A 12,589-nucleotide genomic window follows, 5' to 3' on the forward strand; every position below is an offset into this window, starting at 1 on the left:
CCCCTGCACATTGGGGTGGGTGTCCCCCCTCCTCTCCGTGCCCCTGGAAGGCTTTGACACATTACATAAAACCCACAGACACCCCTTAAAAGGCCACTGACAACACGTGCAATTAGCAGCTTATTCCTCCGCTGTATTTTTGGTTCATTGGATTGCCAGGATTTAACGTTTATTTTGGTCCCGCAGCTCAGCCGAGCTCTGCCCGGCCGGCTCACCCGGCCCCACGGACAGGGGGACAGGGGGGCACCATCCCCAGAGGTCCCACGCAGCCCCCAAACCCCAGGGCTGTTCCCATAGGGGATGGGACAGGAGATTTGTGCTGACACCGAGCAGCCCTGGGGAGCTGCCAGCAGGCTTTGTCCTGCGTTTTCGGTGAAAAAACAACACGAGAGACAAAGCAAACGAGGCAAAAGGAGAGGGCACTGGGCAGGGCCGTGCAGCACCCACTGCCTCCTCCCTGCGCCCGGGCAGCTGCGGGGCTCAGCGTAATCCCACAGCCAGCCCCAAACCAAATGGGATTGCCTGCTGTTAACAACATCATCTCGGAGGAGAGACAGCTCTGCGGTGTGCCACGGCAGGAGCCCACGGCACAGAACACGGGGGCTGCCCCAGAGCATCCCCCCACAGCCCCGCTCCCATCGCTCCCATCACTCCCATTGCTCTGGACCAGTCTGGCCCAGCCCTGCCCAGCCCAGCTCAGCGAAGGGCGGTGAAATTCCTCTGTCCCCCAGCCAAGGGGCGTTCCGGAGCCCAGCCCAAACTCCTGGAGCCCTGCCCCATCCAGATGCGGGCTGTGCCAAGGAGAAAGTGGCAAAGGATGCAACCCAAGACATCCCTCTGACACCATGGTTCCCCACACAGAAGCACGCCTTGCTTGTTTTAAAGTCAAAACCAAAGAAAAGACTCAAGGGAGGGGACAGAACCAGCACCTTGCTCTCCCAGATCCCGGGCACCAGCCCGTGCTGCATGTGCTGCTGCACCGCCCCACGTCCTCATCCCCAGCGGTGCCTGCGCCCCGGGAGGAGCCACGGCCCCGCTCCTGGGGCCCCTCGCAGCCCTGGGAAAACCTGGCCACGTCTCACCCCGCAGGCAGGTGAAGGCACACCCCGCTGTTCCCACCCAACCACAACCCCATGGCTTCCCCCACCCAAAGCACGGAGCAGAACCCGCGGCACGGCGCAGGCGAAGCCATCCACGCCTCCCCCTCGCCACGCACCATCCCCTGGCCGAGGTGAGGATCGGGGTGCCCAAAACCATCCCCTCACTCCACACCCCACCCCACCAGGCTCTCGCCCGGGCAGGGTTCCCCCCGAGGGGCGGCCACGCCACGGCGCCGCTGCCTGGCACCGCTGCGCACCGCCCGCAGTGGGAAGCCACGTCACCACCACGCGTCCGTGGGGACTTCTCCTCCACCCGCCCCGCAGAGCCATGGCGCTGGGTCTCTTCCTGACCCCTGCATTAATTTGGGGTGGATGAGTCTCGAGCCGACTCTAACGGTGACGCAGAGCCCGCGGCACCAAGCTGGGGAGCGCCCAGCAGGTACTGACCCATGCAGCACATCCGGCACACCATGTGCGCGCTCAGCCACCTCTCGGCCCCGTACAGGCGCTGTGTTTCCATCTCCTGTGCCCGGGCTGGGGGGAGCTGGGTCCTGGCAGACTGGCGACCACCTCCCTGCTCCGAGGGACGGGTGGGGAAGGGTCTTCTGGCGGCACCTCCTGCCCCGCCGGCCGAGGCAGCGCGGTGGGTGACGGCACGGCCGCAGCTCCTCCCACAGCACCGCTTCCTACAGCCTCTGCCCCCCGCTCGGGGCCCGGCCGCCCTTCCTGCGGGGCATGGCCGCGAACCCCCTGCGATGCCAGGAGCCCCCTCGTCCTTCCTCAGCACCTCGTGCCCCACGGGGCCGTGCGCCTCTCCGGACACCGCCAGCCGAGTGGACGCAGGCGCCAGGGACAGGAATTTGCCTCCAGAGGAGCGGGTGAGCTCGGCCGGCACGGTGGCACTGCGTGTCCCCGAGGGTCCCTGGTCCTGACAGCCACCCGACGCTCGCAGAAGGCTTCCTGCAGATTCCAGCTGCTCCCCCACGAAGCGGTGGGGAAGGAAGGGCAGTGCCCCCACCAGCAGCTCCAGCCAGGAGCAGGAGGCGTTGCAGAGCGCGGCGCAGCTCCCGGCGGCGACAAGGGGCAGCAGAAGTGCTGGGGCACGGCTCGGAGCCACGCCAGGCGCGCCCGCGGAGCTGGGCACGGCCCCGCGGACAGGCTCCGGGCTTGTTTCTCTCCCTCTTGTTTTCCAGTTAATTGCACCAGCCGCGGGGCCGGGGCCGGGACGGACAATGCCGGGCTTTTTTCCTCGCTCGCGCTGGCCAGCCAGAAGCTTCTCCACAAATAATTCCCTGGGTCCGAAGTAGCGGAGCTGGGTCCCAAATGCTCCGGCTGCAGGCTGCAGTCCTGCTCGGCATGCGGGGAGATAACGGGGGCCTCCTTTATCGCCACCTCTCTTCCTTTTCTTCTAAATATAATCCTGCTGCAGACCTCCTGGTCCAAGCCCTGCTGCCCTGGCCGTGGAGGCGAGCGGAGCCAGCTCGTGGCCAGGGGAAGGCCGGAGTGCAGCACCCCTGTGCATGGCAGGGGGCACACGGGGACGCGTCACTGAGCCCCAAGCAGAAAGTCTGGGGCAGACCAGGAGGTGTCCACAGGCCTGCGGCTCCTCAGCACGCTCCCCCTTCCCATTTGGCGCAGAATTGTCGTTTTCTCCCTTTTTTTTTTGCCCCGTCTCTCCCCCTCCAGGTGGTTCCTGGGCTCTAAGTAGGTTACGCACACCCCACGCCGTCGTCCGAGCTAATAATAATGCACGGCCGCTGCTGGCTAACAGCATTAAGGCGCTGCGAGCTTATCTCTCGCCGGGTAATCTTTCCAGAGTCACCCTGATAAGCAACCTGTCGCAACCCCCCCCGCTTCCCTCCATCCTGTGCCATCTCGCAGGGTGCCCTGGCCACCAGGAGCCCCCGGCACCAGCCCTGCCTGGGGCCATGCAGGGGACGCGGGCAGTGCCTGGGTGACGAGGCTGCCCCTGGCACCACGGGGCTCCCACCCCTGCGTGGAGCGGTGCCGGGTGTCAGTGCCATGGGAATCAGCTCCAGCAAACGGTGACCCAGCTGCTGCAGCTGCCACCAGGCACTGGCGAGAACCAAAATCCGTAATTACACGTGCCCGTGCCACTCGCATTTGATGGTTCTCGGCACGTCTGATGCCTTCGGAGCTGCACAGACGCGTTCAGCTGCGCGGTGCTTTCATGTTGCTGCTTTCCCGAGACAGGCGAGGCTTGGAAAGAGACAACCACGCGGCGAGCCCGGCCGCAGCCCAGCCGAGCCCAGAGGCAGCCGAGGAGCGGAGCCGTGCACCCGAGGGCTTTTCACACCTCTGTCAGTTCCCTCAGCAAACCGGCGAGAGCTGGGCAATGCGCAAAGCCACCCTGCCCCACACCCGGTCACAGCCCGCCCAAAATATGGCACCAGCTGAGTTTGGGGAGGAAAACTTCCACTCGGCATCCTTTCAGCAGACCCTTCACCACGGCACCGCCGCCCCGTGCAGGCATTTCCCCCCGGTGTGCCCGCGGCAGCCCCGTGCTGGCAGCCGCCTGTCCGCACAGCTCCCGACGTGCCCGCCCGGCGCTGCCGCTCCCCACCTCGCCTCCTCGCCGCGGCCCCGTGTGCCTGGCGGGTGCCATCGCCGTCTGCTGCCCCCCTGCTCGGGCCATGGCAAAGCCCCGTCCCAGCCCGGGCAGGGCAGGGCAGAGGGGTCCAGCAGGGGAGGAAGGTGAGGGTCTGCGGGGCCGCCTCCTGCATGGGCTGCTCGGATTCTGCTCCCTGCTAAAGCCGAGGAGCACAGGACGCACCAGATGGGGTCCTGTGGATCACGGAGGTCCCCTGGGGACAGCTCTGTGCATTAAATCACCCAGCCAGGTGTGGGGCGAAGGAGCTTTTTGTTCCACACCGGTGTTTAGAAACAAACTGGGAAGTTTCGAAGCAAATCGCTTTCGCTTCAAACTCCTTCAGGGCAAAAAAAAGAAAGGGAACGCACTTTATTTATTTATTTATTTTTTTAAAGGTGGTGCTTTCAAGATGGGGAATATGCAGAAAACCCGGCTGGCTCGGGAACACGAGGTATTTAAAATGTGCTGGCTGCCAGCTCGAGAGCTGACATAATCCATCATGACAGCAGAGCTAATTGGACGGGACCCACTCAGCCTTTCGAAAGCGGGAGCGGAGCCGGCACGTGACTCAGCCCGGAGGAACGCAGCAGATACCTGCGGTGGAAAACCAGCCAGCACCCGGGCACATAACGAGGCCGACACCCGAGCAGCGGTGAGGCAGCGGAGAGCCGAGGCCGCAAAGGGGCCAGAAGATCCTGAGACGGAGCTGGGATGAGCACAGCGCGCACCTCTCCAGCCCTGGCACCGAGATAAAGTGCACGGGGGCAGCGGGGCCACGGCAGAAACCGCCGCAGGGCTGCACTGGGTGGGTAACAGGGCACGCTGCTGCCCCGCAGCCCGCTTGTGCAACTCGGGGAGGCCTCACCAGATCCGTCCTGGCAGCGCTGGGGGAGGAAGGAAGGGTTGCCTGCCACCAGGGTTATCTGGGGGAAAGGCCCAGCACATCCCCGCCAGCTGCCCGGGCTCCTGCACCACGGAAAAAGCAAAAGGAGGGGGGAACCCAGCCCTGCCCCGGGGGGGGGCAGGCAAACAAACAGATCCCAGGAGGAGATGTCAGGAGGGAGAAGGCGCTGGTTACTCCTTGTCCAGCCCCGGAGTTACGGCCTGCCCCGTAACGAACCCTCACGGCCCTCGTGATGCGGTCACACACCAGCCCTATTTTGGGAAACTGAGGCAGGGTCACTCCAGCTGCTCCACGAGCCGCTGCCAAGGCTCGAGCAGCTCCGGGAGGCGTCTCGGCCACGGCCCTCGCTGCCACTGCAGGTTTCTGCGGGTGTCTGTGGGTTTTTTGGGGTTTCTGCGGGACGCTGTTGTCGCTGCGAGCGGTCGCGGTGACGTTGGCGCGGGGAGAGGACGTCCCGGCGGCACAACCCGCACCACGTGCGCTGGGCTCGCGCCGAGACAAAAAGCAGCCTCATCCCCAGCGAGGCCCCCGCACCGAGATCCTCCCCCCCCCACCTCCTCCAGGGGCCCGGCAGCCCCCCCCCAGCGCTTACACCGGGAGGGGAAAGCCCAAGTTTAGGCACCGCTAACCCTGCCCTCCCCGGGGCCTCCTCCCTCCTCCCGGCAGCCACGTCTGTCTGTCCGTCCGTCCGTCCGTCCGTCCTTCCTGCGCCGGGCCCCGACCCTGCCCCACGCCAGCCATTTTAGCGCCTCTCCCCTACCTGCCCCGCTCCGGCTCCTCCAGTACAGGACACCGGCGATGCCCAGGACGTGGCTGAGGATGAAAGCGGCGGGCGGCAGATAGGAGCTCTCCGAAAGCGGCATCGTCCCCCTAGGCCCTGCCCGCCGGCCTCCGTCCCGTGGCTGCACCCCTGGCCCCAAACTCTGCGCTCCGGAGGCGGCCGCGGCGCGAGCTCGGCATCGCCGGCGGGGAACGAGGGGAGGCAGAGCCGCTGCCGGCGCACGCTGCGAAAACTTCCTGCCCTCACCGCCCGCCGGCACCTCCGCTCCAGCTGGCCGCGGCCCCGGGGCTGGCAGGGAACGGGGCCGGTGGGGATGGTGGAGCTCAGGGTGGGGGGAGAGGAGAAAGCGAGCGGCGGGCCGGCCCCAACATCTTCCCTGCGTGTTCACGCGGTCAAACTTCGCCCCCCCGTCCCCTCCTCCTTCCAAGGGGAGAGACGTCATCTCCTGAATTTCCATTCCCAGCCCCGCTGGAAGGCCGGCTGCGGCTCCGCGGAGCAGGGGGCTCTCCGTGGGACGGCCGCACCGAAACAGCCGGCCCCAAAATGTGGGGCTGGGGGCCGGGGGGAGAGGCTGGGAGACGTGGGGCTGGCGGGCGGCGCGCCGGCAGCTCGGGGCACCCGGCTGCGTGCCGGCAGCACCAGCGTGTCCCAGGGGAGCACCAGGCTGGCCGTAGGAAATCCTCCCCCCAGCAGCAGGGGTGAAAGCAAACGAAGCCGGATTTAGGTTTTGTGTCTCCTTCCCCATCGTTACTGGAAGTTTAACAAAAGCTCGTCGGCTTTTCCCACTCCTCGAGCCGTTTTGTTACAGAGGGAGCAGAGCAAAAGGCCTGGAAACACTGCAGCAGCAGGACAACGCTTCCTTTTTTTTTTTTTAGGATAAATTAATTTCCGGGACTCCGATGGGCCGGGAGCAGACGGCTCTCCAAAGACAAAGGTTTCCCCCATCCCTCCCGAGGCTGAGGCCCCCAGCTGCTGCGGGGCTGGTGTCTGTGGCACCACAGCTCCTGCTCTAACTGGGGGTGACCGAGGGGCCCCTGCCCAGGCTCTCCCCCACCCGCAGGCTCGCCCCGCTCCCCGTCCCTCCCCACACCCCGTTATTCCTGCAGCCAGCATTCGGGCGAGTCCCCGGGGGCCACCAGCACTGCCAGCCCCTGCACGGTGATGCTTTGCAGTCTGACAAGGCTAATTAACGGGCTAATTAACGGTCCTGTAGGGTTGCACCACCCGCACAGGCGTTGTTCTGGGGGTTTCACCCAGACCTGCACACCCTGCGGCCACACAGCCGTTATGGGCGGGGGGGGCCCAGTACAAGGCTCAGTTTCGCTCTCGGAGCTCCTCGTGCAGCAGCCCCCGGTGGTTTGCCTCGCTCCCTGGCTGGGTGCAGAGTTACTCAGAATTTAATTTAACGCCGGGTTTCTGCCTTCCAAGAAGCAGCGAGCTCAGAGCCGCTCGCCCCGCCGAGGGCTCCTGGCAGCGGAGGGGAAAGCCCCGCTGCCGATGCGCAACAGCCGCGCCCCGGAAAGCTGCGAAACCACAGCCTGGCTCAGGGGCAGGAGCCTGGCGATGGGTTTGTGCAGGGCCAGCACATCCCAGCTGCACCAGACCCCAAAATCCCAGCACGCTGGGGGCACCCCACGAGCACCCAGTGGGGCTGCGGCTCCCGCTCCACCCAGACACCCACAGAGATTTTGGGCGCATGCACACACCCAGAGGCGCTGCCCCAGCCCCACAGCCACAAGCACGGCCAGGCCCACGGAGAAAAATGTCACGAGTAAATTGAGATTGACCCAAACACTTCTGCACACGTGGCTTTCCTAAAACCGAGCCCACCACAGGCTCTCCACTGCTCCGGGGAAATCTCAGCCCCAGCCGTGGAGCGGGGATGTCCCGCACCAGGTACCTGCAGCTCCCCGCGGCCACGCAGGCTAATAAGAGGGGCAAGGGGGAATAAAGAGGATTACCCCGGGGCTCAGCGCTGTGGCAACGTGTTTTCCACAGCTCTGGCCCTGCCCGACTTAAAAACATTCCAGCATAGCTTTCATCTAAAGCAATCTGCTTTCTGTTAAGGCTGGGGGAGCGCTGCAGGAGCCGTGAGCTGCCCGGCACCGCTCGCCTGCAGCGGCCCTTCCCGGCGGCTCGAGGCCACCATAAATAGCAAGCAGCAGGCACGGGGTCAGCGTCTGCTGCTGCTGCTGCCGTGACGTGTCCGAGGCTCTCAGGGAAAGGAGCTGGTTTTCCCCTTCCTCCTCTCCCCATCCACGGGGTCGCACCCTGCCCCTCGCCAGGCGCCCCACAACACGCACCGAGCGCTTCCACCTCCTGCAGCCCCACACACCCCGGAGGAGGGGATGCAGCTGGACGAGCCCCGTGGCAAATAAAGCGATTCAAATGTGTGCATTTTGCTTTAGGAAGACAGAGGTTAGGGGGTCGCTTCAGCAGACCCCAGCAGACCTGCAGCTATAGCAGCAGCAGCACAGGGAGCGCAGGGGCAGGCAGAGGGGACGCAGGAGGGGGCAGCGCTTTGGGGGAGCAGCAAGTGGCAGCTCCCAAAGCCAGGGACGGGGCCACACAAAGAGGAGCCAGCACCAGAGCTCGGCCATGCCCTGGGGAGCTGCACTCAGGGCCCCCCCCCAAAGCACCAGGACCCAGGGGCACCGTCAGCCCCGCGGCCGGCTGAGGTCAGAATCGCGCTTCGTTCCACTCGATTTAACGCCGGTTTCCCCCATTTTTCCTTTTAATGCTCCTTTTAATGGCCTGCTCTTGGCACGAGCAATCCCTTGAAGCTATTTCTCGCTGCGGCAGGAAGCCGAGAGCGGCTGTAATTCACCCGGCTGCAGGGGGTGGGAGACGCGGGGAGCAGGCGGCTGCTGCGATGGTTTCGGGGCAGATTGGGGAGGCTCGGGGGGGGCCCCGAAGCCCCCGGCAGGCACCGCACCCTGCGCTCGACCAGGGGCAGAGGCACGAGGCCACCCCCAGCCATGGAAACGGCCCTGCACACACAAAACACCCGCAGCTAATTTTAGTTCCTCGCAAGGCGGCTCTCGCAGTTCCGACTGTCGCCTCGGCCCGAAAAGGAAACGGGTGGGGAGAGCAGAGCCAGGGGAAAGCATCTCCCGGCCCCAGGAATCCGGGCTGGGGGGGGCCGTGCCCCAGGCTCCCCGCCCCGCAGACACCCCCGTGCTTTAGGGGGAGGTCCCCGTGCCTCACCCTACAGCCCCAAATTATTCCCCTTTCGCCCCCCGAGCACCACGCAGCCCGGCCCTGCCCCGCGGCGGCGCGCCGGATCCCCCCAGCTACTGGCTTTCCTCCCGCGCTCCCATCCCAGACATCTGCAAAGCATTGCCAGAAGTCTAAAAATAAGACGCCCCCCCATAATGTTTGAACATAAAACCCTCTTCTTCACGGGGATGCTGCGAGGAGGGTCCCACCCTGCCCCCCAAGAGGGGCACAGACCTGCCCAGAGAGGGGCGCAGCCGCCCCACGCACCCCGTGCCCCATCCCCGCGGCCGTGTCCCAGCCCGGAGCTGAGTCACGGCTGGCTCAGGGCAGAGGCATCACGCAGGGGGCCGAGCCCCCCCCTCTCCGTGCGCCTCCCCGGTGAGTAATGCTGCGCCACCACGGCTCCGGCATCTCCTTATATGACTGGGGAAGTCGCCGGGCAGCAGCACCGCCGGTACCCGTGCCACCCGGCGCACCGCACCCCGGCACCGGGGCAGGGGATGCCTGGGGGATGCTCCTCCGTCCCCTGAGGAACTGCAGCCTCCCGGGAGGCAGCAGAGGCCACGCAGCCTCCGGCTAGGGGTGGGTGTCCAGCGCCCAGTGCCCCAGCCTCGGGGAGGTGGCAGCCAGGTGGCACTGTGGAAACGCCGAAGCGCTCGGCTCCGACAGCGATGGGACCTGAGCTGGCCCAAAAGCTGCTGGCATTGGGCATGGGAAGCACCCAGGGCTCCACAGGGCAGGGGGGCAGCACCCCACTGAGCCCCTCCCAGGGGTTCAGCTCAGCTCGTCTGCACCCCAGGGAGCCAACAGCCCTTTGTGGTGCTCCTGACCAGCCCAACCCATAAAAATCCCCTCCATCTCCTACAGCAAGCAACGCTGGATGGGACAGGGGCTGCAGGCTCAACGGGGAGCTCTGGGAACCTGCCAGGAAGGTGGTGACAACACTGTGGGGGCTTTCCAGAGGGGTTTCTGTGCTCTGAGAAGGGGTGCACAGCCTGTGGGGTGAGCTCACGGCCAGCTGACAGCAGTGCTGAGCATGTCCAAAGGCATGACCCTGGTACAAGACCCGTGCTTCCTGCTGTGCTTCCTCTGTGATGCTTTTTCCTTTCTGTTGTTTTTTTTCCTGTTTTCTGGGAGTTCTAAGAGCAAATCTTGGTCATTTACGGCAGCAGCCTGATACTGGAAAGGAGCAAAAAAAAACCCTCTGAGATCCAGGAGCTCTGGATCAGGGATCCCAAGGCGGCCCACGGGGGCGCAGCTCCAGCCTCACCGAGGCACCAAACGAGCAAACCCCAGGAGGAGCCGCTGCGCCCAAACCTCACCACCCGGATCCAGGTGCTGCGCCCACACCACTTCACATCTCCCCTCACACACAAAAACCTCCAAATCGTGTCTGCTATGCTCTGCACGACTGCACCCCTCTACCCCCGGCACCGCAGCGGGTGGGAGCAAACGCTGCTCAGAGCGGGCTCAGCCGGGCTCCACGTCTCCCCACGCCACCAGCACCTCCTCCCGGAGGACAGCCGGACCCACGGCATGGTGCCATCAGCACGGCCGTCCTTGGGAAGGGCGGCGAACGCGGGCGCAGCGGGCAGGCAGCCCAGCGAGACGCGGGGCGCGCGCTCGCGGCACAAGCACGGGCAGGGCCCCGGCGGGCGCGGGGCTCGCTCCACCCTGCCCTCGGCGCCGGAGCCCTGGGAGAGGGAAGCCAGAACAAAGATGACGTTTCTTCTGATCTGGGCTGCGAAAAACAAGGCGGAACGGGCAGGTGGCGGCTCCCGGCGCTGCCCAGCGCGGCCCCGGCTCCTCCCCGGCGCTGCCTCCGCTTTGAACGCTGCTCCCGCTGCAGGTGAATCACCAGCTCCAGCCTGTGCGGGCAAAGCCTCCGGTTCCCCAAATGTGCCGGGCAGCAGCGGGAGCATTCCCCGTGCTAAGCGTTGCCTTTTTGCTTTCATCACCTGGGAGCCCTCACGTGGCACCCGGCTGAGCCAGGAGGGACGGGGATGAGGCTGCGCCGTCCCCTGAGCCGAACTCGGGGCTGTAAAAGGTCTCAGGGGGTGGGACTGGAAAACTTCCCTGCCAGCAACGCTTCTGTAAGAGCCAACCCCACGTCTCTAGAGGGCATCAAGCAAGGGTTTTGTCCTGGGGGAGCTGCCCGTGCAAGGACTGAGGCTCCGTGCGCCCCGCTGTCACCTCCTGTCACTGCACGGCTCTCCGAGGGAGCCGCAGAGCCGGGAGCGGGGCTGGACCCACGGTAACGGGAAGCCCGGCTCGGCCCAGGGCTGCTCAGCCCCAGCCCAATTCTGAGGCCTCCAACCTGCAGCCGCACGGAGAGGGCATCCCGAGTGAATGTTTAACCACAGCCACCTCTGCAGAGGGGCCCCGCTGGACGCGGCTCGGCAGCGATAAGGGAGCCGCACCGGGAAGCCGCCGGCCCCCCCCACGCTGTCAGCAGCAAAATCTGAGCTCCGAGGAACTCGGAAAAGGAAGTGCCGGTGATAACAACGGAGATGTTCCCCTTTCCAGCAGACGTCTGGGCTCCAAAATAGTAATTACAGAGCAAGAGAGACTTCCCTTCCCAACACGGACCTGCCCGGGTCGATGGGCAGCTGCCGGTGCCCCGGTCCCGGGGTGCTGAGCCAGGAGCAGGAGCAGAGGAGAGCTGGGCACCGGCTGCAGCAGGGACAGCCCCGACACTGCCCCTGGGAGCAGCGGGAAGGGAGGGCAGAGAGGAGCTGGAAGCAAATATCATGGCTGCTGGCTCGCATTCTGCAAAGCAAACAGCGGAGCTGAGCTGCCACCTGCTCACGGCTTAATCATTCCCCAGGAGCAAGGCTCTCCGTTAACCCTTGGGCTGGCACCTCCAGCCCGGGGCCTCAAGGGACAGGAACACCTCTGGAGGAGGGCGTTTGTTTCCCTTTGCATCTGCAGCGAGCCCGTCCCAGCAGGAGAGCTGCTCCCGGCCTCCTGCAGCTCCGAAACCAGAGCAGGAAGGAGAGCAGCCGGCGTCCCCAGAGGCACCGGCACAGAACCCCAGCCTCCTTTCCTTGGTGAAACTCGCTTTTTGGTGACCCAGATTCTGCAGCTTTCCACAGGGGCCATCAGCTGCCAGCACTGCCGGCTCTGCTGCCCCAAGTGTGGGCACCCTCCCCTCCAGCAGCCCCCTGTGACACGAGAGCCCCTCTCCATCAGCAGGGTGCACGGCACGGACCCTAAGAGGTCCCCTCTGGCAAAGCCGCCGGCTGCACAAGCTGGACGCATGCAATGCAGCACCCCACGGTGCTAGGATGGACCTTTGGAATCCCTCAAACGCTGCTTCCCAACCCTCCCCGTGGCTGGAAAGGAGGAAGATCACGCAGCACGGGTGCTGGGGGTGATCTCACCACCCCGTGTGAACAGCCTCCATCCACCCGCCGCCTGCCAGCGCTCCCAGATCACCGCCGAGGCCGTCGGCCTGCTGCTGACGCAGCGCTTCGGGCACTGTCTCATCGCTTCCCACTTCTGAGAAGCCTCCCCGGGTTTGTCACCCCTGCGAGGGCGCTGGCAGGGAGCCACGCTGAGCTTGCTCATCCAACAGTGCCGGGAACCTCGCGGCCGCTCACCCAGGAGGGCAGCGGGGGAGCGCCGAGCCCGGTGAGCCGGCGGCACGGCCCCACGGCACGGGGCAGGAGGGAGCTGGGTCTGCTGCTGGACAAAGCAGGGGGACGGGGAGACCCCCACCGGGGGGTTTTCTCCAGGCAGGGGGCACAAAGCAGCCCTGGGATCCTGCCAGCGCCACGGCCCCGCTGCTCGGCCCCACGTTCAGCTGCAGCCGTGGCTCGCCCGCACGCCCACGGGACCAGGCGCTTCCCCGCTTTCCCAGGGGCTTGTGCTGACACGGCGAGGTGGCTGCGTTCCCGGGACGGGGGAGGACGAGGAAGCCGATGCCATCTCCGGGTCCCTCCCTAGCCCCGCGGCCACGGGGACAGCAGCAC

General features: G+C 65.7%; 1 protein-coding gene across 1 annotated transcript in view; it reads right to left on the reverse strand.

Moving 5' to 3' along the window:
- MACF1 (microtubule actin crosslinking factor 1) overlaps positions 1 to 5,782 on the reverse strand; it is a 110,466-nt gene extending 104,684 nt beyond the window's left edge. The window contains exon 1 of the mRNA XM_082777530.1: positions 5,376 to 5,782. Within this exon, the coding sequence (XP_082633656.1) occupies positions 5,376 to 5,478 (103 nt within the window). The 5' untranslated portion in view covers positions 5,479 to 5,782. The remainder of the gene's footprint in view (positions 1 to 5,375) is intronic.
- Between the last annotated feature and the right edge of the window lie 6,807 nt (positions 5,783 to 12,589).

Source organism: Aythya marila (assembly GCF_965140915.1).
Source record: "Aythya marila genome assembly, chromosome: 22".
In the NCBI taxonomy this organism is placed as follows: Eukaryota; Metazoa; Chordata; class Aves; order Anseriformes; family Anatidae; genus Aythya; species Aythya marila.